Source organism: Sinocyclocheilus anshuiensis, unplaced genomic scaffold (assembly GCF_001515605.1).
Source record: "Sinocyclocheilus anshuiensis isolate Anshui unplaced genomic scaffold, SAMN03320099.WGS_v1.1 scaffold337, whole genome shotgun sequence".
NCBI lineage: Eukaryota > Metazoa > Chordata > Actinopteri > Cypriniformes > Cyprinidae > Sinocyclocheilus > Sinocyclocheilus anshuiensis.
The window spans coordinates 1031831-1059358 of record NW_015537968.1 but is presented as its reverse complement, the minus strand read 5'-3'; the positions used below and the strand labels follow the sequence as shown (position 1 = coordinate 1059358).

General features: G+C 38.4%; 3 protein-coding genes and 1 long non-coding RNA gene across 7 annotated transcripts in view; 3 read left to right on the top strand and 1 right to left on the bottom strand.

Annotated features, from left to right (window-relative positions):
* LOC107668595 (protein Shroom4-like) overlaps window positions 1-19010 on the top strand; it is a 51014-nt gene extending 32004 nt beyond the window's left edge. Inside the window, exons 1-10 of one of the 3 annotated variants that reach the window (XM_016460550.1) lie at window positions 6242-6583; window positions 8159-8317; window positions 9332-11876; window positions 13701-13759; window positions 13895-14530; window positions 15246-15872; window positions 16098-16236; window positions 16578-16850; window positions 17508-17773; window positions 18833-19010. In XM_016460550.1, the coding sequence (XP_016316036.1) occupies window positions 8262-8317; window positions 9332-11876; window positions 13701-13759; window positions 13895-14530; window positions 15246-15872; window positions 16098-16236; window positions 16578-16850; window positions 17508-17773; window positions 18833-18851 (4620 nt within the window). In that variant the 5' untranslated portion in view covers window positions 6242-6583; window positions 8159-8261 and the 3' untranslated portion in view covers window positions 18852-19010. Of the gene's footprint in view, window positions 1-6241; window positions 6584-8158; window positions 8318-9331; window positions 11877-13700; window positions 13760-13894; window positions 14531-15245; window positions 15873-16097; window positions 16237-16577; window positions 16851-17507; window positions 17806-18832 lie in introns of those variants that run through there. The other 2 variants (XM_016460537.1, XM_016460543.1) reach the window with 2 other exon arrangements.
* A 492-nt stretch (window positions 19011-19502) lies between these two features.
* LOC107668590 (uncharacterized) lies at window positions 19503-20816 on the top strand. The gene is made up of 2 exons (XR_001631912.1): window positions 19503-19715; window positions 20282-20816. It is a non-coding gene; the product is annotated as an uncharacterized LOC107668590 (long non-coding RNA).
* A 102-nt stretch (window positions 20817-20918) lies between these two features.
* On the bottom strand, window positions 20919-24598 carry LOC107668564 (ubiquitin thioesterase OTUB1-like). The gene is made up of 7 exons (XM_016460500.1): window positions 24536-24598; window positions 23871-23932; window positions 22688-22786; window positions 22483-22601; window positions 22215-22299; window positions 21344-21538; window positions 20919-21214 (listed from the first exon to the last, which is right to left on the bottom strand). Exons 1-7 carry the CDS (start codon window positions 24576-24578, stop codon window positions 21017-21019), a joined length of 801 nt encoding a protein of 266 aa, XP_016315986.1. The 5' UTR covers window positions 24579-24598; the 3' UTR covers window positions 20919-21016.
* Window positions 24599-24695: 97 nt separating this feature from the next.
* On the top strand, window positions 24696-25895 carry cskmt (citrate synthase lysine methyltransferase). Of its 2 annotated transcripts, none has more exons than XM_016460512.1 (2): window positions 24696-24802; window positions 25048-25895. In XM_016460512.1, exons 1-2 carry the CDS (start codon window positions 24715-24717, stop codon window positions 25731-25733), a joined length of 774 nt encoding a protein of 257 aa, XP_016315998.1. In that variant the 5' UTR covers window positions 24696-24714; the 3' UTR covers window positions 25734-25895. The 2 variants fall into 2 exon arrangements, with proteins under 2 accessions (XP_016315998.1, XP_016316004.1); XM_016460518.1 differs by having other exon boundaries at window positions 24739-24808; window positions 25054-25895.
* The last annotated feature ends 1633 nt before the right edge of the window (window positions 25896-27528 follow it).

Sequence of the window (27528 nt, the reverse complement as noted above, 5' to 3'; positions counted from 1 at the left end):
TGCGGTCGTCACCGGTCTATTAAAACGCACAACATATTAAAGCGTCTTTGGTGTTTCCATGTTTTCTACAAAACAAAACCGGAAATCGAGGGGTTGTGACGTCATTGGCAGGCGACACAATGACACTATAAATACGGTCCGTGTCACTAGTTAAAATTGCTTATTTCTCTGGACTTAAACATTCTTCGAAACATTTGGGATAATGTAAGTACACAAGTCAGCAAAATATATAACACTGTTCTAGTGGTTTTTGGATATTTTAATAAAAAAATCTTACATATTGTGCCTTTAAGGATGACTGTGAATGTGAGGTTTTTGTAATAGTGTGTGTGTGTGTGTTCCTCTTTGGACGTCAGTAAAGATCACATGCATCACGCAGGGCTCATTTCCACCTCCATTTAAAGGCCAAGGAATGTATGACTATTCAGTTAGCACCAAGATAGAGATGTTTGTGTGTGTGTGTGTGTGTTTGTGTTTAATGCCAATCTCCCTGTCAGTCATTAGAAATTTACCTGAAATTGGGTTTTTGTAGGGTGGAACATCTGATCTAACGTCGCAGTATTCTAAAAGTATAAAAATACACAGCATACATAAATATTGTGTAATTGTACAAGACAATATTCAAAGACCCTCATACCTATGCTAAAATGTACCTCTAGTACTTCTTTTGTAATAAAAATAAATAACTCATAAATGTGATGTCAGTTTAATGTTGTTGTTTGTTTTTTTTAGCATTTTAATTAAGATTAATTTAATGTAATTACATTTTAACAAATTTAAGACTTATTGGGTCCCCCCTGGAGGTTTGCTGAGGCCTCCTAAAGGGTCCTGGTCCCCTGGTTGAGATCTGGTGTAAAAAAAAAAAAAAAATGTAAATGACAAAATTGTTTCATTTATATTTTTCAATAATGACATATTTATTTTATCTATATTTTTGAAACAGAGCTGTTGTGCCCCTGGCTTCTCTTTGTGAATGGGAAGGAGCGCTGTACAGTTAAAGGATGTTTGTGGTGTGCCGTGTCCAGAGACACACTGTATTGTTTTCCTGCACACACACACTTTCTATTGTTCAGCAGCAGCTGTCTGGAATGCAGATTTCATGCACTTTGTTCACTGGACCCAAACTTTTAATTGCACACATTAGTTCAGTGTTTGTGTCTTCACCTTTTGAGTTGCGTACATGTCTAGTTATTTTAAGTAATAAATACTACAAGTATGAAAATGTATATTCTACACACCGAAAGAAAGTACACCCTATCTATCGAGGTTATCTAAACTTGATGTGCTCTGCCTGGAGGAGTGGTGCCCATCTTGGCACAGAGAACAGTGTGCTTCTGAAATTTCTGGATGTCTGGTTCCTCCTAGTTGCTACTCCCACTTCCTGTTACACATGCTGACTGTAATAGCAGCTTTAGGAGCTGGGCTGGGAACCATGGGACAGAATGTTTATTTACAGCAAATCACCATTGTCAGGGGCAGAAGAACTGTTTTGAAATGTGTATTTTGTCCCTGTCTCAAGTCAAGTTTGAAACGCAGACCATATTTGGACTGTAAAGATGTAGTTTAAAGATATTCAGATTCCCAAGCACACATGTTCAGACTTAAAGGAAGCGTAGGTCTTCACAGGAAAGCCATGTGAGGGAGGGAAGTGTTGCTGTCTTGCTTTGGCATATCCGTCTGGATTTATTGAGGAATTGGCACATTGGTTCTACACCGTTTGCCAGAGAAAACTATTACACTAGATTATCCATACATAACAGCATTAATCTTAAAAATGCTTTGTGTAATTTCTGACCTGCAAGTGGTACCAAAGGCAATTGCAAAAATAATTACCCAAATTTGATTTCTTAAAGGGACAGCTTAGATATTGAAGAAACCCTTTTCTTGTCCATACAATGACACTCAGTGGGGTCCGATGTTGTTTGGACCCCAGCATCCTTCAAAATATCTTCTTTTGTTTTCCATAGAAGAAAGTCTTGAAACAACATGAAGGGGAATAAATGATGGTACAATTTTCAAAATTCCCTTTAAACCACTTGCGTCTTTGGTTGAGCCACAAATTGACATGTCCATGTTGGGCTTCTCAGTCAAACAATAATTTTTTGAAAGCACCACAGTGTTCACACTATTGGGATAAGGAAAAAAAAGTGATAAATTACACACATTACATTTGAACATTACCAATTTTCCATGTCTTAGCATTTTTGGTAGAGTTTAAATAGAAAAAGAGAAGTTAATAAATGACACATTTAGCCATGTGCAATTCACATTACAGTGGCTGTAATCTACTGTAAGAAGCCAACTGGCCAAATGCTGATATTAAAGCTGTAAGCACCACTGCTCTCATGAGGAAATAAAGTGTGTAGAGCCACTTCAGTCATCATTTATCAAAGGTTGCCTGGTTTCTCTGGGAGAAACCCCAGTTGCACTTCACTTTATGAGTTTACGATATTGTGGTTTGGAGAGGCCGTGGGGGAGAGTTATGAAGAACAGAGATAGCAAACTCAGGAAGCTTCTAGAAAAAGCAGTCTTCCGGTAAGACCTTGCCCGCTGCGCTAAGGAACAAGAAAGAACAAAGGAGACTCAATGGCAAAACAATGGACATTCCTTGCATTCCCAAGACCACCACCCCCCTCCTGACTTTCCACATATTAGGAACAAAACTCTTAAGACCTTTCAGATTCCAAAACTTTCAACATGCCTGCCAACCACACTGTATGGTGTGGTGTTAATGTATAACATGTTTTTGATCAGATTTCTATGCACAGAATTTATAGTTTACGGCCCTCTTTGTTGTCTTTTGTTAAGTGCACAGGAAGGATTTCTGTACATGTACAGTATATATTAGGGATGCACTGATTTTAATGCGTTGGCTGATACTAAAATTCTATGTTTTTTTTTTGTCTAAATAAATAAGATAATAATACAATAAAAACTAAAATCAAGCTTTTAAATGCCACAAGTGAATTTAGGCATCACAGCATTATAGAAGCATTTATCAGTGTTAATAAATTATTAGTGTTTGTAAAGATTAACTTTTTCTTTGCTGTCATATAATGCCCATTTAAAATAGGATAAATGAGCATGCACAATTAAATATCCAGCAAAAATCAATATGGTTTGGAATTAGTAATTAGTGAATGGTGTGTGAGTCTTATATTTCAATGGTAATGGACAAAGCAGACATGTTCCTTTTCCTGGAATGTGTCAAGTGATCAATCCAGACAGTTCTCCATGTGTTGGTTTGTCCTTTGGGATTGCATTACGTTCCGACTGTGCACATTGAAATGGCTTCTTTTTTTATTAACAGGCCCAGTAGCCCAGAGTGCCACACAATAGTTTGCCTTCTCTCATCATGGTAAAACCATTCTGTGATATAACTCTGGTCATGTGGACAAGATGTAGGCCATCAGTTAGATTAACTTCTGTTCAGTTGCCAGGGAAAGTGTAAACAAACTGTGTTGTTATCATTGGTGTAAACTGTGAAGCCTTGTGAACTGCTGAGCATCTGTTTTAACATCTGTTGTTGTCATTTTTGTTAAGACTGAGTCGACAGACTTCCATACTTTTATTCATTCACTTTATGCTCTTGTGATTAAAAGGGCATGGGGGTCATGACCTGGCACATCTCTCTGCTTTGTTTTTCTGTCCAAAGTAGTTCGGAAGGGTTTTATGTGGCTGATAAGCTTTTAGGCCAAGATGCATTTTTACATGCATTCTTTCCCCTTAAAAAGTACTTTAAAATCAGAGTGAAAGAGAATCCAAAATAACAAACAAGCTATTGTGCTGGAGAGCCCAGCTCATGGCTGCTCCCTTCCTGGACTGGCTTTTTCGTTGTGGCCATATTGGTAAAAGCCTGGGTGATTACATGGAATGCAGCCTGTGCGTCTCACTCGCTGTTTTCGGGAAGCGGGCAACCAGAGAACAAACGATGCTAATTGCATGGATTGAAAGCAGTGAGAGGTGTGTGTGTGTGTGCGTTTTATTTTATTTTTTTATTTTATTTTAATGACCTTGTTGCATATAATTTATATAGGCTTCAAGCTAATAGTTAATTTGAGGTGAAAGGTCCATTTGATTTAGGGACATACACATGGAAGAAACATGGTACAAAGTTTAAAAATACTTAGTAGTACCAGTACTATGAAACAATTTTATACTTTGTTAGCACAAAGAAATTGAAATGACAGAGAATAATATGGTTTAGTTATTACATTACAATCTGCTTTACAATCTATATAAATGCAATATTCTTGATCAGTGTGTTATTCTTGAATAAGGTACTAATTATATATGGACATGGTAAGTTATGTATCCCCTGCAGTAAGACCGAGGGGACTGCTAACTAGGGATGTAACAAAAAGTCATTTTATTTGTTGTTTGTTGATTTTTAAATATAAAACTTGGTGAAGTGATTTATGTGTCAGTACTTTTTTAACATCTCCAGCACATTTGAACAATACCGTAATAATACTGATAACCGTGATCATTTTGGTCACTATAACTGTGATAAGAAATTTTCATACCGTTACATCCCTACTGCTAACAGACTAATTGTATGTTTGGGTGTTAAAAAACAAAAGAGAGAGAAACGTTTTTTTTTTTACCATGAGTACAGCATGCAGTACTACTGACTCATGCATGTCACCAGTGTTTCAATAACCAGTGACATCATTCCTAAAGATATCATCAGTTTGTGGTTTAACCACCCTTCTTTGCTATCACTCACGATCTTAGTTACTATAAAGAATTTTAATGTAAATTTAACATGCTAGCATAACAGAAACAATAATGATTTTGAAATGGACTCACTTAAGGGCTTTACCCTGGTTTAATGGCTTTATAAACATTTTAAGTAATGTTCCATACAGTTGTGCAGTACTACCCTCAAATCTGTGGTGTCAAAGATATGCTGCGTCCCAATTTGCCTACTCATACTATGGCCTAAAAGTATGTTCTCTTTTGTGAAGAAAAAGTACACACTTTGGAGTGTGTAACAGAAGGGCATCCTGTCACTATGTAGTGGTCAATTATCTTGTCACACCCTCATATACAGTACACACTCCATATTTCAGTTCACTTAATTTATGCTACAATTATTCATAACATATGGATGCTATGTGACTTGGGATGCAGTAGTACGGTGTGACACGATGTGGAGCTAGAATGTTGGAATGTCTGTGGAAAATGTATAAAAATGTCACACAGTGACTTGTGAAATGAGCATTATTTTTGCTGTGTTTTTGAGAAAACAACAACCAGTGAGGATCTACATACCAACATTTGCACAGATGGACAAAACAGGTCACAGACCTGTTATTAAAAAAGGTTGTGTGCTCGTCATGCACTGTATTTGCCCAGTCAAAGTTTTAAAACTCATAAAAAGGCAATCATGAGTAATCAAGGGAAATATTACAATGGAAGTTTAGTTACCAACATTCTTCAAAGACACAAGGGTAAATACATAATGACAGAATTTTTCATTTGTGGGAAAACTATCCCTTTAAGATTGACCTTGGGTTAACAGTTTCAACTGAAGAAGCCATTAGTGGGAGGTTGCGCTCCATTGTAATTTGTCCTATACACATGATTACTGGGTTTTTCTTGTATTGTCAGTGATGTAGTTGTTAATCATACTGACCCCATTCTGACTTTCATCAGCCCTGCTGATTAGAGCAGGAAAAGCTGTTTATTAAGCACAGCTGATGTGAGTTAAACTTCATTTTATTCTCTCTGTCTCTCAGGCAGTTGCTGGAATATAACAAAACACACACTGTTGCCTCTCAGATGTGCTTTGCATTGTTGTACTTTCTTCACTATTGAAAAGAGCAAGAATACATGTACCTGGCCTCATGCCCCGCGACAATGCACCGTTTCAGTCATTTAGTCTTATTCCACCAATTTGTTCCCCAATTCTTCTCTCTCTCTCTCTCTCTCCACACCCCTCACTCTCTCACCACTACTGGCTGAAATTGACTGCTCTTCCAGGGAGACAGGAAGCGGCCCTCACATTTTTCCCCCATTCAAACAATAATAGGAGAGAATGCTAGGTATTATTTTAGCAGTGGCTTGCTGCTTTATCTCCCCCAAACATAGTTTCCTCTCCGTCAAAGCACCGCTTCCTCTCCTCCTAATGTCATTAGAGCGAGTGAGTGGGAGGTTGTGTGTGTGTGTGTGTGAGTGAGAGAGAATAAGCCCTTTAGTGGACTGAATGTTTGGTCTTCAGTTGTGACTTGAAATATTGAGAAAGAGAGAGAGAGCTGCTGTTTGAGAGGGGAAGTGGGGGGAGTGTTTGTCTGAATTTTTTCCTGGACTAGGAATCTGGTCAGAGCCTCAAGCTGCCTCATGACGGCTAAATGACCGCCAACCTTCACTCATATGAGCGTTGAAGCCATTAGGGTCCTGATAAAGACTGACCACTCACAGCAGACACAGACCTCAGGGTTGTCCTTTGACTTGAAACGTCTACTGATGGATTAGACCTGAACTTCACCTTGAACCTGAAGCTGAACCATCTTGGATTGGATTCATCTCAGAATATTTCTCTTATACTGTGAGAACATCTGGAGTTGTCTGAAGTGTTGTGAGTAACTCAAGACATTTTGTACTGTGCAGAAAACCTTAAGTGGAGGTCAAACCAGCTATAGTTTCAGCCTGGTTAACTGGGTTTCTGTTTCTGTTTGATCAGATCTTATTCTAGGAGACCCGATTTCAGCCATAACTGAATTTTTACATGAAGTTTCTGTGTTTTGCCTTTAGATAGCTGTATTTATGGAGCCTCAGATCAGCTTGGTGTTAGGTTTAATGTTTTAGATTAGATTGTAAGTTTTATTGGACGAGGATGACAATAGTTACGAGCTGTCTTGAGAAATCTTGAATTTCCTGAGAATGCAGAAGTGATTGTAATTAAATATTAATTACATTTATTGTTCATGGGTTTTTGAACAAGACATATTTTGATTCTGACGTGCCTCTGTGTTGATGTTTTTCCTTCATTTTCTTAGCCTCTCTTTACTAAATGTCATGTGTGGCAATATCATGTTTGTGTTTTAAACTCTTCAATGTGTGTCAATTTGTTGTATTACACTGAATATTCTTCTGCTTGCTTACAATAACCACACTCTGAGAACTGCCATTAAATACCTAAATTAAGTCAGTACAGATATCGCTATTTGTTTTAGAAGTGTTTTGAATTTATATACACTAACATTCAAAAGTTTGATGTCAATAAGATTTTTTAAAGATTACTTTTATTCAGCAGGGATTAAATTGATCAAAAGTAACAGTAAAAACATGTATAATGTTACAGAATATTTCTATTTCAAATAAATGCTGAGCTTTCTATTCAGAAAAAGAATCCTAAAAAAAATTTTTTTTTTTTGTGGTTCAATGTGACATTTAGATTTGACATCACAGGTTTAAAATATAAACATCACGTTTTAAATATATTATAGGAAACAGTTATTTAAAATTGTAAAATATATTCCACAATATTACTGTTATACTGTATTTTTGATTAAATAAATGTAGCCTTGGTGAGAGTTCATGAGACTTCTTTCAAAAACAAAAAAATCTTACCGACCCCAAAATTTTGAATAGTAGAGTATAATGTCTCCTGTCCTTTGTTTTAACAAAAGTTTATTTCCTATATATTGCACTTTTGTATATTTTTCACTCGCTTATTTTCTTACCTGGCCTCTCGTGGAAACACTTAAATTATTATTAATTAAATAATAAGCCCTTAAAAACCATAGTTCCCTCAGGATTGTTATTGCCATCTGGAATGTTTGGGAATACTGTACTCCTGTCAATGGGAATAATGGGATGTACCTGGAATCTGGGCCTTGTTCCATTAATGCTGCTAAATTAATTGGCCGTTATTTTGCTGTAGATACCTTAGAAAGAACCAAACTCAGCCATTTCAGACTCTAGTGGATGGCAGGTATGAAATAGTTCCAAATGACGAATCCAAACATATTTCCCTTGATTCCTGTTTGTTTATCAAGACTGACACTGCTTTGGAGTATAGAGTCTTTTCCTCACTCTTGAATGCTGTGATTTCCTGAATGTGGTTTTCTTTTTGTCAGTAATTAGTACTTAGGAATATTAGGGTGATGTTATGACTTCATGTTCGCTTATGTCTCTGTTCTTTGAGCAGGCGCAGTGTGCCATTGATCCGTCCCCACTCTTGGCACCTGGCGAAGCTGTCAGAGGCACCCTGCACTACGGGCACTGGTGACCCCTCAGATGGCCCCCCGGCTATGCAGCTCCACTTCACACCTCTCAGTGTACCGTGGCACTCCGGAGGTGACAATAGGTTGGTATAATAGTCGTCATACAGATGATGTATTTAAGTAAACGTACCTTTCTCTGTATAATGATTTGTTTCTTTTTAGCATTTCAGTGTTGCAATGTTCAGTGTAACGTGCATTATACTAATAGCTTTAACAGATCTTCGTGTGTCGACAGGAGAGAGAGATAGATCTCATTGTTGAATTAGGGAATTTTGCTTCCAGCAAATTTCACAAGGAAAACAATCAGAGAGGAAGCTGGTGATCTCACATCTTATGTCAACATGTGGCTCACCGGATGCCACCACTATTTTCAGACGTATGACTCAGACATTCTTCACAGATCACCAGCAAAGTGACCAAAAACACACAAGAAAACCTGCAGTACAAAACATAGCATTGACCTGAGGGGACTAATCTTTAACTTTCAACTTCAACATTAATGTTTGTTTTGGGGGGACTTGTTCTTTAGTGTCTTTCCGCTGAAACTGTGAAACCTAATCATAACACCTGTAACACAAAATGAAAAGGCCTACATAATTATCAAATTAAAATAAAATATTTATAAAACTAATAATCTGAGATGGACACAAATATTTAGCACATACAGATTTATGTTTGTTTATTTATGCTGAGTGTCTTTTTATTTTAGCTGATGGAAAATGAGGCTTACAATAGGTCTACACTGTTGTTAGTTCTTTTTAGGTTTTTTAATTTTTTATTATTGAATGTAGTTCTTTTTAGGTTTTTTTATTGAATAGAATAATCTAATTGTGATTTCAAAATACTTCCTTAAAGTCAATGCCATCTTGCATTATAAGTGTGGCAAGAGACACTTTGTAGACTTTTTAGGAAGCTTTTGCTACAGGAATTTTACAAGCCAAATGCAAATTTAAAAACAGTACTTCATAATTTGATATTGAAATTCCAAGTTGGCATTAAATAGTGTACATTTTTGATACTTTTTGTAGGCAATCTTTGAAATCCTTATGGTGATTGTCACATCATCTAACTTGGTTCACTTCTGTTTTGTTGTGCAGTGAGCTGTCCATGCAGTGGGGCCATATCTCCAGGCACTACAGCACAGACCGCAGTAGCTCAATAGGAAGTATGGAGAGTCTGGAGAATCCTCCCAACCAGGGTTACTATGACAGTCAGCTCTCTCCCATTGATCCTGTCATCTTCAACAACAAACGCGACTCCGCTTACAGCTCATTCTCAGCCAGCTCAAACACATCCGATTACACTGTCCCTGTCAAGCCTGAGGATACCAACTCTATGGACAGTCTTCTCCAGGGTTTTGGTTCTTCCTGCAGGTATCCAGATGGAGGCAAACATTGTGCCTCCAGTGGCCATGGAAACCAGCGGGAAGAGCGTGAACACTCCAAGATACTGTCTGACAGAACTGATTCTAAAGTCCGACCGTCGTCCTACAGCTGCGAGGAGGAAAACTGTGCGCCACCGCAGCCACCCATGAGGAAGGACAGTTTTAGGGCTACTAGAGGCCAACCAACAGATAAACGCTGTGTGTCTGCTCCTGTAGGCATCCCAAGTGTAACCAGCTGCATGGTTGAAGATCAATCCCAAATCCAGGAAGTTTTGACTGGCAATGTTTATTTGAATGGAACACAAGACAATGAGCAAGAACATAAAAGATGCACCATTGAACCTTATTACACCTTCAACTCTAAGAGAGACTCTGATGGAGATAGCAAGGCAACTGACCATGAGAAAAAACACTTGGAGAACTATTCAGAAACTGTGGTGGTGTCTACACCTTCTCTTAGTCCCTTTTCACAAAGGAATAGGGATGAGAACTTTGATACCCAACTCCAACCAGAACGTAATATCCAGTCAGCAATGCACAGACACAGTGCACCTGAGAAACTTCTAGCTTCTCAGCTGTGTATGATGGATTTTTCTGGCGACAAAAGGGATAATCGTGCATCTCCAACTTGTCAGTGGTCACAGTCACCTCTTTATCTGAGTGATACTAGTCCAAATACAGCCCAGGGCAAGTGGGGAGCAAGTAGATGTTCCACACCTGGTTCGGTGGCAACTTCCGAACTTGAGGATCCCAGGTTAGAAGAGGATCCTCTTGATTCTGGACAGAATCTCTGGGGGCAGCCTATTAATGTCTCTGGAAATCCCATGGAGAATGGATTCTCCACCGCTAACTCTCAGACCAGTGAGAAGAACTTTGGGTCTGTAGGTGCTGGCATGTGTGTGGACACTCACCTGAATGAGAACAGAGGAGAAGTGAGGGTAGACGATGGCAGCATCACAAAGCAGTCGCAGAAACGGCAGTTCCGTAGCAGCAAATCGCGTCGTAGAAGTGAGCGTTTTGCAACAAACCTCAGAAATGAGATCCAGAGGAAGAAGGCCCAGCTGCAGAAGAGTAGAAACCCATGTGGTGAGGAGACTGTGGAAGAAGAGGTTGCAGATCTCAACATGGAGGCAGTAGCTCCTCCAGAGCTCCATCAACCCAGAGCCCAAACGTTGTCAAGTCCTCTTACCAATCCTCCGACTGCCTCCATGCAAATATCCAAACAGACTCAACAAGTTATTGATACAACCCAAGTTGAGGAACATTCCAGATCCAGGGCTGTGTGCTTCCAGGCATCTCAGACCCAAACCCAGATCCCTCAACATGCCAGACAAATGTGTGTGCATGTGGTGGAGGACATAGTAACTGCAGGTAAACAACGGCGATGGCGTTGGACACCAGAATACAAGCTTCAACCGGAAACAGAGCCCTCTGAGAGTAAGAGAAATGAGGCAACTGAACAGAAGTGGTCTGGAAAAATGGGATCAACAAGAGGGAGGACAGGTTCCTCCAGTAGTCGTTTAGGTCGATCGAATGAGTGTGATATCCCTCCCTTTGCAGATCGTAGGAGGTTTTTTGAAGAGACTAGCAGGAAGTTGAGTCAGTCTGTAACAAACTTGTCAAGCCTGACAAGTCGAAATCAGAGACTAGAGAAGCCGGGTAGACCGAACCATCCATCCTCACCTGAACCTCTTGAAATGGCCACTAACCTGGGCCGGAGGAGGTTTTCATATCAAGATGTGCCCTACGTCAACTCACTGGACACTGGGAGACAGTTTATGAGTACCCAACAAGACCAAGAAAAATTGAGGGAGAGGCTGAGAGAGAGAGAGCAGGAGAAAGAAAGAGAGCAAGAGAGATTCAAGGAGAAAGAGAAACTTAGAGAACAAGAGAGGGAGAAGGAAAGATTAAGGAAAGAGAGGGAAATAGAGCAACAAAGGGTGAAGGACTGGGAGGAGAGGAAAAGACTACTGCAGAGAGAACAAGAAAGGGAATGCAGGAGAGAAACTCTTTGTTCTGAACACAATATGAGTAGCGACACAGTTCCTCAGTCTTTATCTCACGACGCCTGTCAGAAACAGCCGCCCAGTCCTCAGGTTCCTGCCTCTCTGCAGTCCTCTGAGCATTTCTATAGCAACAGTACCACCAACATCCAAAAGCCTTGCTCAGCGTTCCACCCAGTGACCACTCAGCACAATCAGTATGATGACTACAATGTAAATCCACCCTACAAGGCCAGGAGCTACACCCCAGCTGAGGTAAGACTGGGAATTTAGCATTGTCCATAGTCTAAAACAGGGATTGTTTTACAGATTTTCTGAGTACCACTATAACAAACATAATTGCAATATACTACATTAGTGTTGGCATAGTTTCGCTATTTACCCGCCTATAAATACTTTGCCATGACTTGGGTTTTATTGTGCCACTGTATTGTCCAGCAGACAGTACTGTCATGGACCCACAGGGGTCTGCTGAATCATGTTTGGGGCAAAAACATTAGGCAGCTGTATGTCTTTAGTCAAGTGATTCTTGTAAGAAAATGTAACAGGGATTAGCCACAAAACAGTGCAAGTGTTGGGGGAATACCTTATGGATGCAAACATCTTAGTATGCAGTATGCACTGTATATATATCTTTACAGCATAGAGACATTTGTTACTGAATTATTTATGTGAGTAAGAGTAAAGCTTTCCTCCTGCACTTCACCCTCATAAATTCATAATGAATAGCCTGTACTTTAGCTTATAATGAATAGCTTGAACATTAATACAGATGGAAATCAAACATCGCTGCTTGATTATATGTAAGAGGGTGTGATTTCCTTTATTGTGGTTATTTACAGTTCTAGGCTCTTAGGAGCTAAACGATGAGTCCTTACAAAATGGCTTTGTGAAGCCATTGAACCACTTTTGATTTCAGTTAAATAGTTTTGAATTGAAAATGCCTTATTGTGAATGAGAGGGATTTGTGGTTTAGTTCCTAAGCATTCATTTTAAAATGCACTGAGCCAGGAGGGTACTTCTGTTATCTGTGAAATATTATATATCTTCTTTGTGCATTGATCTTTATGCACACTGTTGGAATTGAATACGGATGAAACTGTTTATTCTCTATTTGAGCTGTTATTTTAAGACTCTTTGGTATAGTGCCATGTAGATGGGAATGAGACTGTTCTCAGTCTTTAGTGCAGACTTATTTTAATATTAGCATTTATGCAGGATATTTTGAAATTGGGCTTCTTCAGAGTCCCAAAAGGCCAAATGTTGGCCAAAACTGTACAAAAACATAAATTGGCTCTAATACAACAGGAAGATTGAATATGTATTCTATCTCAAGTCACTGGTCTCAATGCATGTCCTTTGATTTTTAAAAGTGTTCTCAGAGTTTCATCTTAAAACATTAATTGATAGTCTAACTGATCTCTGGGCCATTTTTAGTCCTCTATTAATGCTTGAGGGCAAATTCAGGTGAATTCGAGAGGGTATTTTTCTTGTAGTGGAATCAAGCCCATGTCCTCTGGATGAGAATCAGAGATACTATTCACTGTACTGACTCCCCTTACAGTTCTCAGAACAGAATGTTTTTGAACACTATCAATTATTTTGGCAGTTATCAGGTATGCTCATGGTGAGCTTTTAAAAATCTGAGCTATAGATGGTTGGCACAACAGCAGTGGGAATGAAACAGAATTTGTATGGTTATTTAAGAGCAAAAGCTCCTTTAGTGTACCTCTATAGTACCCTTTTGAAAGAGGCATTTAAATGCCAGGGCTGTTATCACCTACAGTAGGTTGTTTCAGATGCACCATATGCTAAAGAACAGATCAGCAGACAGGTGAAAGGTATAAAGTTCCATAAATCATCAGTGTAGTGTTTTTATCTATTTACCTTGTTGCTTTTTTTTGTTGTAGTTTTTAGTTGTAGTAGTTAGTAGTAGTTTTTAGTTTTTTTTGTGGTAGGTTTGGGTAAAAACCTACTAACTAAATGATTTTTTTTTCCTGGTTAATTTGATTAAATCATATTTTATTTATTGTTTAATTTATATTTAATATTTAAATATATGGCAAATATATTTTACAGGCCCACCCTGTGCAGGAACAAGCAAAAAAACTAAACAGAAATTTCAGCTTAACAGAGAGGTAAGGTTTCTGCTTTTAACTCTCAATAGATTAACTTACTCTTATTGTCATATTTTGCATGTTTTACATATTTACCTATGGTTATTGACAAACCATTACTTATTGAAGTATAGCATAACATTTCTTATTCCACAGGGACTACTCAAGGTGTAGGAGAGACTCCAAGACAGGAGAGGGTGCTGCTGTTCCTAGCTTCATGGGTCAAGGTGGCAACAGCATGACAGGTGGCCGCACTGAAGAGCATCTTTTTTCACCCCTTAGAAATCGTGCTATGTCAGAAAATGACATTCGTGTAGACACACACAATTTTCATAATCACACCAATGTCACACCAAGCAGAATGCGTGCGTCCACTCTTAGTGACCTGGATGAGAATGGAGTATGTGTAGGTGAAGTAAAGAACAAAAAAGGGCCTCCGCCACCTCGTCCACCGCCCCCAAAATGGGATCAATTCCACAAGAGACGGGCATCCCAACATAACCTCTTCTCCTCCCTGCCACTTTATTCCTCTCCCTCTTCCTCTCCACCTCGACCACAGCCGTGCACATCCCAGCCCCCCAGTGTGTCTGAAATGACACGTCAGCGCTCCTATAGTCTTCCTCCGAGGGAGGTCTCAGAGAGCCATCACTGCTGCAGTCAGGAGTACTCGGCGGCTCCCCCCAGCCCTGCTTTTACACGTCGGGCCTTTAAACCTGTAGCCCTGCCCCCAAGAGAGAGAGACATGAGGAGGGAACTTCATCAACCTTTGCCGCAGCCTGAACCATGCACAAGGTAAAACATACCTTCCAAAACACACGCATGACATACAAGACTTATTCATGGTATTCGTGTTGATTTCATAAACCATTTTCAAAAAAACTTTAACAACTGCTAAAAATGTATGGGGTGTAACCATTAAATAAAAAGTAAAAACATGTTATCTTTACAGTTTGAATACATGAAAGAACACATTTCCATCATTAATTTACAAAAAGGTTTTTAAATATATTTCCAAGTAAAAAGTATTCTTACAAAAATAATTAATTATTTCCTGGTTTTTATTCTGCTTGTTGATTGGACCAGAATACTTTAAGTTTTTTGAATATTAATAATCAGTAAAAATAATAATACAAGATTATGGCAAACTACTAAAGTTAAGAGTTTTTTTTTTCTTCATTATGATACCAAGACACTTGTATCATACTGAATTTTGAATTATCAAAATGTTACCAATGTTGAAAATAGTTGTGCTGCTAAATGTTTTTGTGGAAACGGTTGTACATTTTTTTCAGGATTCTTTGATGAATAGAACGTTCAAAAGAACAGCACTTATTTTAAATAGAATTGTAACATTATAATTGTTTAAACTGTTAGTTTTGATCAATTTCATGCATTCTTACTGAAAAAAATAAACAACTTACTGACCCTAAACTTTTGAATGGTAGTGAATGAATTACATTTTTAATGCGCTTTTGAATAAATTCCCCTCATGTCTGCCCTATTTTAGAATACCTGTCCATAATGCTGCAGTGTCAGATGAGCCTAGAGTCACACTGGTGAAGCCCATCTTTTTTGAGCATCGAGCTGAGTGGGACCGGTCCAGTCCTCATTACCCTGCACTGGGCGCTACCAGGCCTCTTGAAGTCCCAGAGAAGAGTTTGTCATCTGCACCCGTGTGTCCAGAATCCTACTTCTCCATGGACAACTCCCACTTGCTGCCCCATCAAGCAGGCTTCCCTGGAACAGCCCACAAAAAGATTATTTCCTCCCGCAGTCCCAGCAGTATTGAAGATGGAAACCAGCCCCTGGAGACAGACATAGATGAGATCTGTGAGAATGAACGGTTAGGAGAAATTGACAGGAGGGAAGGAGAGGACAGGATGGAGCTGCAGGGTTTTGCTCGACCAGTTATGGTGCTGGAGACAGACATTGACAACATGCCTGAGAAAGGGGCTCCATCAGCGAGAAACATTAGAGGGCCGAGGGATGCTTTGGTGGACTCCATTCTAGAGGATGATTATGGTTTATCTAGGAAAGAGCTGATAGGAGAGTTATTTCCACACAGTGTAAATACAGAGACGGGTGGAGAGAGCTGGAGAGGAGGCCACCCAATCAGTGGAGGAACGCTAGAGAGGTACGGCAATCTAATACTATTTCAGTCTTTCTGCTTCGAATTTTCATGTTTAATTCATGTATTACTTGCCATTTTTACTAGCACTTTCTGAGTGAAAATTGTTTCAAAGTAAATTGTACATGAATTTTCAGTGTATTCTATTCTGTTATATCAGAAAGACTGTTACAGCGCCTCCACCTTCACCTCCATTATTTTGCTTCTGAATTATTCATGACTCTTTCCTAGGCCCTCTAGACTGGGAATATCCATGGCACAAGTTTCACGATCAACCTGTTATGACACGTCAGCTGACAACCCACAACTTCTTGCCAGGATTCGAGAGATCTCAGACAGGAAAGAGGAGGAGGAAGAGCTCAATTATAAGGTGAAAGATTCAGAAATGTATGGCTCGCTTATTTCATGCTTTGTAATTTATTCCTATGATATGCATTTTCAGCAGCCGTTACTTCAGTCTTCAGTGTCACATGACCTTTCAGAAATCATTCTAATATGCTGTTTTGGTGCTCAAGGAACATTTTTTTTTGTTAATTTTTTTGTGGAAACGCGATACTTTTTGTCATGATTCTTTGATGAATAGAAAGTTGAAAAGAACTGCATTTATTTTAAATAGGATTTAATTTTTTTGATTAAAGGATTACATTTTTTAAAATAAGTAAATAAAACGTACTGACCCCAAGCTTTTGAATGGTATGTTTACACTTACAGAAGCAGCTGATGGAGAGCCTTCGTAAAAAGCTGGGTGTCCTTCGTGAGGCACAGAGGGGCCTGCAAGAGGATATTCGTGCCAACACTCAGCTGGGAGAGGAGGTGGAGAGCCTGGTGCTCGCTATCTGCAAGCCCAACGAGGTGGACAAGTACCGTATGTTCATTGGTGACCTAGACAAGGTGACCAGCCTGCTGTTGTCTCTTTCTGGGAGACTGATCCGAGTAGAAAGTGCCTTGGACTGTGTGGACCCAGAGACTGGCCACCACGGGAGGGTGAGGATATATGTAGTCGCAAAACGTAATCTATATTATTGCCCAGCGATATATTAATATTTGGATATATAATACATCCAACTTCATCTGCATACATACAGTATATACCTTAGTCAGGTTAGATGGCATATTGAATTGAACGTAGATGAAAACGAGGCTGTGAGAGATAGACTTACTGTCTTTACAATGGCATGCACTGTATAAACTGTTTTATGGAGTTATGTCTACTGAAAGTTTTTCTTTTCATCAGTTGAACAATCAGGATGTCATTGAACAACAGTACAATCAATTGAACACACTGTACTTCTGTCCTTCACAGCCTCGTTTCCTGTCAAAAGTTTATTTATATATATATATATATATATATATATATATATATAATATAGCAAATCTCAACGGCTTGATTGCCTGTATCGTTGCAAAATGTAAACTGTATTGCCGCCCAGCTCTAATCTGTGAAATTTGACTATAAGGCATGAAGATATTATAAACATTAACATCATAATTTTCTGTAAAGCGGCTTTAAAACAATGTGTATTGTGAAAAGCACTACACAAATAAATTAGACCCCGAGTTTTTATCCTTCTGCATGTTTGATTTGCTTAGCATTTTATTCTTATTCTCTCTGTCGCTCTCGCTCTTTCTGTCATGTTATAGCTACAACTTCTGGAAAAGAAGAAGCAGCTGCTGGTGCAGATGGGAGAGGCTCAGGAGCTCAAGGAGCACGTGGACCGGCGTGAGCAGGCGGTTGGCAAGGTGCTGGAATGTTGCCTGACCCCAGAACAGATGCGTGACTACAGTCACTTTGTGAAGATGAAAGCAGCCCTACTGGTAGAGCAGAGGCAACTGGATGACAAGATCAGGCTCGGAGAGGAGCAGCTCAGGGGACTTCGAGAGAGCCTGGGGCTGGGGTTCGGGATGGGGTATGGGCAATACTGAGAAGTGCTGCATGAGTGTATGTATAACAGGATTTGAGATGGACCGAAAAGACCTTGAACTGCAGTATGTTTTAAAGAATGGACATTACATTGATGTGATAATTGAGTACAGAAAAGCACAACTAACTACAACAAACTGATGTTCAGTTCGAGTCAAAAACACTACATCACTACTTGAAGTTGTCTGTTAGGACTTCAGCTGCACTAATAACCGTTCGGTAAAGTTATTTTGGGCTTACTCAGTTAACATCTAACACCGCCAAAGAACGCACGTGTGCATATACTTCTCATTGAATACAGCAGGGGGAGTGTCCATGCACTGCTATTTATTTATTTATGTGTGTATATATTCATACACACAATATATATATATATTAATCAGTAAATTAGAGAATTCTGGTTTCAAGGTCACATTGCTTTAATAATTTACAGCCTCACGTTCCAATTTCATTCCGTTCTTTGGCATGTTAAACGTTATTGTTCCTTTTAAAATGTATTGATTTGTTAAGTATTTGTATGTACATTAAAAACCTGTACATAGTGGATGCTGATGTGCATCTTTAAGTCACAGAAGTTTCATTCTGTCATAACTGGAACTTTTCTTTAATGAAACATTGTGGCGTATTATTGCAGTGTTTTCAAAAGGGGCCATTTATACTTGCTTTTTATATTCAGTATGCCTTATAATACTTGCTACACTTTTCTCAGATAATTATTATTGCCAAAGATAAAATGTATGTCTACATAAGAATATAAATGTGCTATGCCTGTTTTGAGAAATGACATGCATAAATGTCTTGAGAAGATCAGCCTTGCTTTACCAAACCTCTTATATTGACATGTTTTTTGAATAAGAGTTTTTAGTTAATTGAGATGCACTGTTTAACCTTTATGTATCATCTCATAACATGGCAACTTTTGAGGCAATTGCTACTAGAATTCCTTTTCTTTGTGAGAAACTGGACATTTCTTTAGAAGGAAGGAGAATGCTGCTTTGTTGACCATTTACTGCCTTGAAAGTCTTGTCTTTTTTTTTTTTTATAGCAAAACCAGCTTGAGATGAAGAATAAGGAGAGACAAAGAAGAGTGAGATGAAGTTGATTTGTATTTGAAGGGCTTGTTGTACAGGAACAAGGAATGAATGAATGTATGCATTTGGTTTCAAAATTGCAGATTAAAAAGGTAAATGTGCCTTTGTGCTTATTTTTGCTGGGGTTTTTTTTGCTTCACTCTGTATAAAATTTATAGTTTAATAACTATAAACTACTCTTGTTCATTTTTGTAGTATCATACATATTAAACAGCATAGAGCTGAAGATGAAAGGAAATACTTGGTCTATTGATAATTTTCCTCTTTTGATTGAAAATATTCATTGTATAACATGTACAATTAAAAACAATATCTTATTAGGGTTAAGCATTTGTTTTTACAAGTTTTTTTTTAATTATTTTTTTTATAATGTTGTTTGAGACTGTTTTATTCCGAAACTATTAAAACATTTAGCTAATTTACCTCAAACAGAGACTAAAGAGTATTTGTACTTTTAAAAATACATTATCAACTAATTGTGACCTAAAAACTTTAATAATGTTTTAACATTAATAATCATTTTAATGTTTGAGGTGTGACTTAATAGATTAATAGCTTCAGCTTGTCGAAACGTTACGTAACTAATAATTAACGAGGGTGTTGATTGGATAGAAGGAAGTGCCAAGTGAGCTTATTAAAACTACTTGGCGGGAAACGTAAAAGTAAATAAAACATGCAGGCATTGTTTTTGATTCTCAGTGCAGGCTTACAATCGGCTACATTATGTTTTGCTTTGTACGAGTACTGAAAAGCACAAGATTTACACCCAGACAAAATGTATTAACCCAGCGTTTCTACATTAACTCTAATTCTGCAAAAGGCAGAGTCGGCGTCTTGGTAAGTTCAACAGAAGGAAACGCCGAGTGATTTCCACGAATCGGTTCTTTCGAACGATTTTTAAGTATTAAAAAAACCGCCGACTAAATTCTCTTACATCATTGCATAATTTACACGTGTTCAAATGTTCTAAACATTCTAACAAAGCTATAAGCTCATAATGCGGGTTTCCGCTATTGCGTTCTTGTGAGATAAAGTTTTATTAGGCTTGTTTTTAGAAATGTGTCTGTTCAGATTGATGCAGCCGTGAATTAACTAATATAGAAGAACCTAAATCTGATATGCTTTTAACTGCTAAAATGCACTTACATTTCAAATGTCAATTAAACATTAAACATTTTCGTAAGCCTTTTGCAGTACGTTTCGTAAACCTGTTATTCGGACTGTTTGGATTCATTCCGCTTAGTGAACGAATCCGGTTTTGTGAACCTACTCAACCGATTCATTTAAAAGGTCCGACTCAAAACTCGTTCACGAGTTGGACATTTCTTGAATGCATCTAGAATGATTGATTGATTTGGCAATATTGTGTAATCACACATGCATCCTTGCCCCTACACTTTTAGGAGAGTGTATTTGTGATGGCCTTTATCTCGATTGCTGTCCTTGGTCCGGCTGGATGGATCCTGTCCAACGCGTGCGACTCCCACAGAAAACAGCCATGACTGAGGAGGATGCCTCCAGATGGATTTCAGACACATCTTTGTAGTGTAGTGGTTTGAGTCCTACATGATTATGATTGATTTGTAACTCTTTTATTTTTTTTTTACCCAAATCTGCTTAAAATAAACATCAGTCTGCATAAGGTGTGATTTGTTTGGTAAATGTAAAATTAGCACTTAAGTGATTGCGCTGTCTGTTCTTTTCTTGTTACTGGCTTCGAGCAACTTCTGAATTGTAAAAGTCTGTGCCTTGATGTCGTCACATTCACAATGATTTCTGAAACCACAAATTGACTTCAGGTCAAGTGAGGAGTAAATCCCTTTAATAAAACTTATGAAAGGCAGTGTAACAAAGGAAAAACACTGAAAGCAAGATGATAACATTTACAACCACAAAAAAAACTACTGTACAACCCTAATAATGCTGCTGTTTGATGCAGTGTCAGTTTTTCTGAGATCAAGAGCTGTTAAGTTCTGTCTGTACTGGGGGAAAAAATCATTAATTTTGTAATGTGGGGAGAACTGGAGTGAAAACTTTGTGTTTAATCATAGCATAGCCTCGCATACACATGTATGACTCAACTTGGCTGTAGAAATGGTATGGTTTCTTCACAATGGAACCACAGAATATACAGAGTATCACTTATACAAGATGTCATAGTGGCCTGGGCGGTAGAGCAGGAAGATGCGTGGCTCACTTCCTTCAGGGAAGACATGATTGTTCACCGTTCCACCCTCTCCTCTGTCCATGTATTCCACTAATATGGACACGTTCAGTGCCTGTGCTAAGGCAATGATATGGATGTGGTCGCTCTCTTTCGACATGGGTTCCACCTCCTAAAAAGTAAAACACGGATTATTAGCTGTTAAAGTTTATTATTTAATATTGCTTTATTTTTAAACTACATTTTTACCATAGTCTTAAAAAAAAATAGTTCACAAGTAATACTCCTAGGTGTCACTCACCTGCTGGCAAAACTCTTTAACAGAACGGCCGCCCTCTATGAAGTGCTGAAAGAACACATGCTCCCGCTGCAGGTATCCCGAGGTGAGAAGCCTCAGGTAAACCACTATGTAGTCAGACACACTCTGGTCATTGAAGGAGCTTAGCAGTTCACCAAGTGATTGCTGCTTTTCACACAGCTCAATCAGGTCCATGAACTGACAAAGGAGAGAAACCACAGTGAGCATAAGCACAGTTACAGGACTTAAAGCGGTAATTCACTGCAGACAAAGTAAAAGATAAAAGTTGGCTGTCGGTGCAGTAGAAACACAAGTAGAAAAAACAGAGATAAATGGCTGTTGTGAAAAAAAGTACAAAAACTGAAACACCCATAATGCACTGGGCTCGATCAGACTATTCGTGCGCAGGGATACAAAAAAAACAGGGAAGTACAATCTCTAGTTTTCACAAAACCTCTGGAGCGGTCAAAAGTCGCCAGATAAAGCGCATTACATCTTTCAGTGGACTTTTGGTGAAAAATAAACACTCGGGTGGACTTGTACTCAAACTTGACAGGGACTTGGACATTTTGGACTTTAAGTACAGTCAAATCCACTTCATGTGTTACATGAAAGATAACAAATAATAAGTAACATCATAAAATTAAAATGACAAGACATTAATAAACGTCTCCCACTCAACTCATTGGTTAAGGACTTGGACTCGACTTGAACTCTACAAGACGGATTCGGACCCAATGCTATATACTACCAACATTGTAACAACATAATGCTGGTTAAAAATCTGTGAACTTACCCTTGAAGCATTGAGCTTTAAATTTGAGATGGCATGTCATTTGAGCATAGTTTTTAACTGATACATTTTCCAACTCACCGTGTTGTGAAAGTCCTCGATAGTGAACTCGGTGAAGCCCTGGTTTACAAGGTCCAGTTTGCTCTTAGCTGCCACAGCTTTAAACCTATAGTGCCAAAATTGAGACAGGTCTGGTACTTAGACATTCACTACAATGACAGAAAGAAAAAACATTTACAAAATGGTACTTTGTGTAAATAAGGTTGCTGCTATCTCCAGAATTACTGCAACTACTCCAAATAAAATCAATGGTATCTGCTTTAAGCACCCAAATCAAACAGTACACTACCTTTGCAGCTCTTTGCTGTCGTCCAGTAGTGACTCCAAATGTGCAAAGCCAAAAGCTCTGTAGAAACAATTTCCATCTGGCCGTGTCTTACGAATGTGCGAATACTTTTTGTGAAGGTCCTATAAACAAGATGTAAGAATAACAGTTTTACAGCAGGTTTCAGGCACTTGCTACATGTAAAGTAAGTTCGTGAAAATGTAGTGACCTTTATCTTGAGCTGGTAAATGGCATCCTCTGCAGCATATTCACCCTGAAGCACAGAGAGATCTTGTCTGTCCGACACTAAAGGGTTAGTGGTGGCTATCTATTAAAACAAAACAAGCAATTAGAGGGTTAGTTCATTTAGTCATCCTCATATTGTTCCAAACCTGCTTGACTTGCTTTCTTCAGTTGCACACAAAGAGAGATGTTAAGCAGAATGTTTCTGTTCTTTTCCATACAATGAATGTGAATAGGGAAAGATGCTGTCGATCTCTTCAAAAAAAGTCCACCTGACTTATGTGCTATATAATATTCCAGGTCTAAAGGGCTGTTCACACCAAGAACAATAACAACAATGATAAACTTTTAAAAAGAGAATGGCACAGTCAAGACCACAACTATAATGATACAGAAGAATGATATCATTGGAATCACTTTCAAAATTATTTTTTTTCAGCTCATAAATGATAAAAACCAATCAGAATCCACCATATTTAAAGAGCTTGAGAATTTAAAGCTGCAGATGACATAACTGCGGCATGCACTTATAATAAACAGAACATCGCTATGCATTGGTGTGGACGATAATATAGTTACAGTTATCTTTATAGCATTTAAAGCGGCAGACAACATAACTGCATCTTCCTTAGAATAAACTGAATGTTATCATTCGTTGTTGTGGATGTTAATATAGTTATTGATATAGTTATCGTTCATGGTGTTAACAGACAATTCAGTTCAGTGACATTAATGGCAGAAATTAAAATGCTTCAGTTTTAAATTCTGGATTGTTCAAAGCTATGGTATGGCTTCTGAAGACTTGGAAAAATGTGCACAAGTTGTGTGGACTACTTTAAGCTTTTTTTTTTTTCTGCGTGGGTGTGTTTTTTTTTTGGAGTGTGACAGCCCAGCTCTTTAATTGTATGGAATTAAAGAACAGCATAAACATTCTGCCTAACATTTCTCTTACATAGAAGAAAGAAAAATAGCTTTGAGAAGAGGGTAAATGATCACAGAATGGTATGTTTTGTTGAACTATCCTTTAAGTACAACTCTATTCATCATTAAAAAACAGCTAACAATTTGACAAAAACACAAAATCATCAGTGACTACTTGTTCAGTAACAGTTAGCATATATCCAAATTACAAGCCTTTTTTTAAATATAACATTACTCTGAACACTCACCTCTTGCTGAATACGGTCCTGCTGTGCCATAATGGCTTCGTCATATGCAAGGCAGTTCACTCCTGCAAAATAAATAAGTATATATGTATACATAAATGTTTTAGACACCTGCCACACAAAAAAAAACGGACCTGAGCACACAGCAGTTGAGAGTGATGACTGCTAATGCTGCAGTTTAGTGTCTGTCTGACTTACGTCACATTCGGACATAATGTAAACAAAGTCGTGTGTGAGGAGTCCTCTAACCATCATCTAACTCAGTATAATAACCGCCCATAACTGTTACCACACAACTACAACACAAAGAGATTCACCACTTAACGTTACCTCCATAAACCCGAGTGAAGATTAGTGTATATTGCAGTCTACAGCTGATTGGCAAACAAGGCTACTATCCTATTTAAACCGAGAGCGTAAAATCTAAGTCTTTGAGTCTTAATGGAAATATGACATGTTAGGAAGATTGGGTTTTATTTTTGGTTAAATGAGCCCAGAGTTGACTCTTTGTACAACTAATGCTCTGCATTTCCTCCTCCTGCTCTTACAGCAGTTAAAGCCTAATTCTCTAATGCAAGCTCCCTCATGCAGGACCCTGCAAGATGTTTTGCTTTCGCATGCCAGCTGATCTTTTCAACTGCGTGACGGAATGTTATTTCTGCACTTACCCTCGGTCTCTCCCTGGGATGATACCTGCTTCTCGTCCGCCATCTTGATTGAGTTCTTTTTCCACCGCCTCCTCTCTCATGTACACTTCCGGGTCGTGTCATTCAGTTACAGCCAGGTCACACATGCTGCCAGTGTTTTGTTTTAAACGGAATACCTTTACTTAAGCTGGGTATTTAAAATGTTGTTATTTACCAGACTTGCAGTGCCGCTGAGGACCCTTCAAAAGCTGACCAAGGCACACAGATGGCATCATACTAGTTTGACAAGTTAGTGTGTATTACTGATGATTATGTGACATTTCCATAGGAACTAATAGCAATTTAAAAATGGTTACATCTTAACCTGTTAAATGCTTGTAAATACTTGTATTTAACATGTATTAACCTCATGCGTTAACACTGCTCTGGGCTAACTGCTCTGGGCGATTTAGCAAAATTACCATATAATATGTATGTATGGATAATATGTATTTTTGTTCTAAATTCTAACTATTTACAACTTGTGTTCACAGATGAACTGATTGAAAACATGGACAAAAAAGCAACATGGGACAGATTCTATACAGAAAATGGAAGCAAAGGCCAATTCAAAAATTTTGAATGGTTCTTTGGATTTCACTCAGTCAAGGACTTCATTCTTCCTGTACTTCAGACCATGTCTCATTCCCACAGTGGCCCATTGAACATCCTGGACATGGGTTGTGGCACATCCGCATTAGGACCTTGTATCTACAGAACCTCTCCATGTGCTGTGAAGGTCATCTGTGCTGATATCTCTTCAGTTGCAGTGAAACTTATGCAAAAGCACAGTAATTCTACATTGGTACAGCCATGCAATCCATCCTCTGCTCTTGCCTTCCTGGAGATGGACTGCACACATTTGAGAGGATACTTTGTGGCCAGAAGCCTGGATTTGATATTAGACAAGGGTACCACAGATGCTTTAGTTAGGTCTAAAGAAGGTCAAGTTAAGGCTGGACAGATAGTGAAGCAATGTTTACAGGTGCTGAAGCCCTCAGGGACTCTCCTACAGTTCTCAGATGAGGATCCTGATGCCAGGCTTGTATGGCTTGAGAGAGAAGTTAGAGGAACAGAACTGGCAGCTGATGTAGGAGTTCAAGAGGTGGGAGAATTGAGAGGGGTCAGCTATTTTTGCTATCAGATTTCTCCTCGTACTTCTGAAAGGGTTTCCAAGTGACAATACAGTCTTTGTACAAAAATATTGAACACTGAGAGCATAATCTTTTTTTTTTCTTGCACAATGTACTTGCCTGATCAAAAACCCATCTACATTGTTTGCATCAGATGAACAGGAAATAATACAATTACACTATAACAATTTCTCAGACTTTTGTAATAAAAAAATCTTTGAGATTTTGAAAAATCTTTCAGAATTAAAAATAAATGTTTTGTCATGTGGTGCTAAATTTTTCCATCAGGGGCAAATCAGTTCCAACAAGGCATTTAATTTCCTCTGCAACAATGCCTCATTTTATGGCCATACACAATGAGAACTGAGTGGATTTAGTATCTGTAAGTACGTGGTCTCTCTCGTGTATACAGATTATATGGTCTTCTGTGTCTCTGTTTCATGACCAAGTTGTTCACTGGCCAGTAGGGGACAGAAGCTGAATTAACACCTTATAAACAAATAATCAGACGTTTAGTACATTACATTAATATAATAGATTAAGATACTGATGAATCCGTGTATCATTCGATCATTCGTTTTTTTATTTAATATTGAAAGTAGAAAAATGAGAAAATGGCTCTTTTTTCGTTTTTTTTTTTTTTTTTCATTGTAGTCCTTTGTTTGCAAGACTTAAGTTTCACCTCAGTCAACACTTAAGAATCAGTCTTAGACATCACTTATTGTCATCAAATCTGACCCTGGACCACAAAACCAGTCTTAAGGGTCAATTTGTCAAAATTGAGATGTATGCATCATCTGAAAGCTGAATAAATAAGCTTTCCATTGATGTATGGTTTGTTAGGATAGGACAATATTTGGCCAAGATACAGCTATAAGAGAATCTGGAATCTGAGGGTGCAAAAAAATCTAAATATTGATAAAATCGCCTTTAAAGTTGTCCAAATGAAGTCCTTAGCAATGTAAAATGTTTTTTTTTCCATTTCCATTCCTTTCCATTTGTTTTACATTTAGATGGTCCTCACTGCAGAACATAAGATCCAGGGGCGTGGTTGGATCCAGATCCAACTCCTCCCACCTTACATTAAAGGGATAGTTTACCCAAAAATAAACCTGGAGCACTGAACGAGTTGAGATGGTCCTCACTGCAGAACACAAGATCCAGGGGGCGTGGTTGGATCCCCCTGATTCCTAAACCCACCCATCTCCACCCCCTAGATGTGGATTCAACCACGCCCCCTGGATCTTGTGTTCTGCATTGAGGGGCTACTGTTAATCCCAGTGATCATTTTAACCTTCTAAAGGGGGAAAATTTCCAATAATGCACGATTGTAATGAAAACACAATACAAAATACAATACAAAACATAATAATAACATAAGTCAGTGTAAACTATATTGTACTTACGTACGTATGCTTTTTGTTATTTTTATATTAAAAACTAAGCAAGTTTAATGGGGTCATATGATGCTTTTTTAAAGATCATTATTTTGTGTATTTAGTGTAACAGAATATGTTGACATGCTTTAATGTTCAAAAAACACATTATTTTTCAAATACTGTACATTATTGTAGGTCCTCTATGCCCTGCCTCTCTCAAACGCTTCGTTTTCTACAAAGTCCCTCCTTCCGACAAGTGCAGTCTGCTCTGATTGGCCAGCTGACCCAGTGCATTGTGATTGGCCGAACACCGGAAGCACTCATCGGAAATGTAACGCCCCTTACCATAATCGCGAGCTTCATCTTTCAAAATAAATGTAAAGACAGAGCCCGAAAGGGGAACAGAGTCGCGTGACAGACACAGTGATGAAGCTGGTATGTGTTTGTGATTAAGACAGCTGAC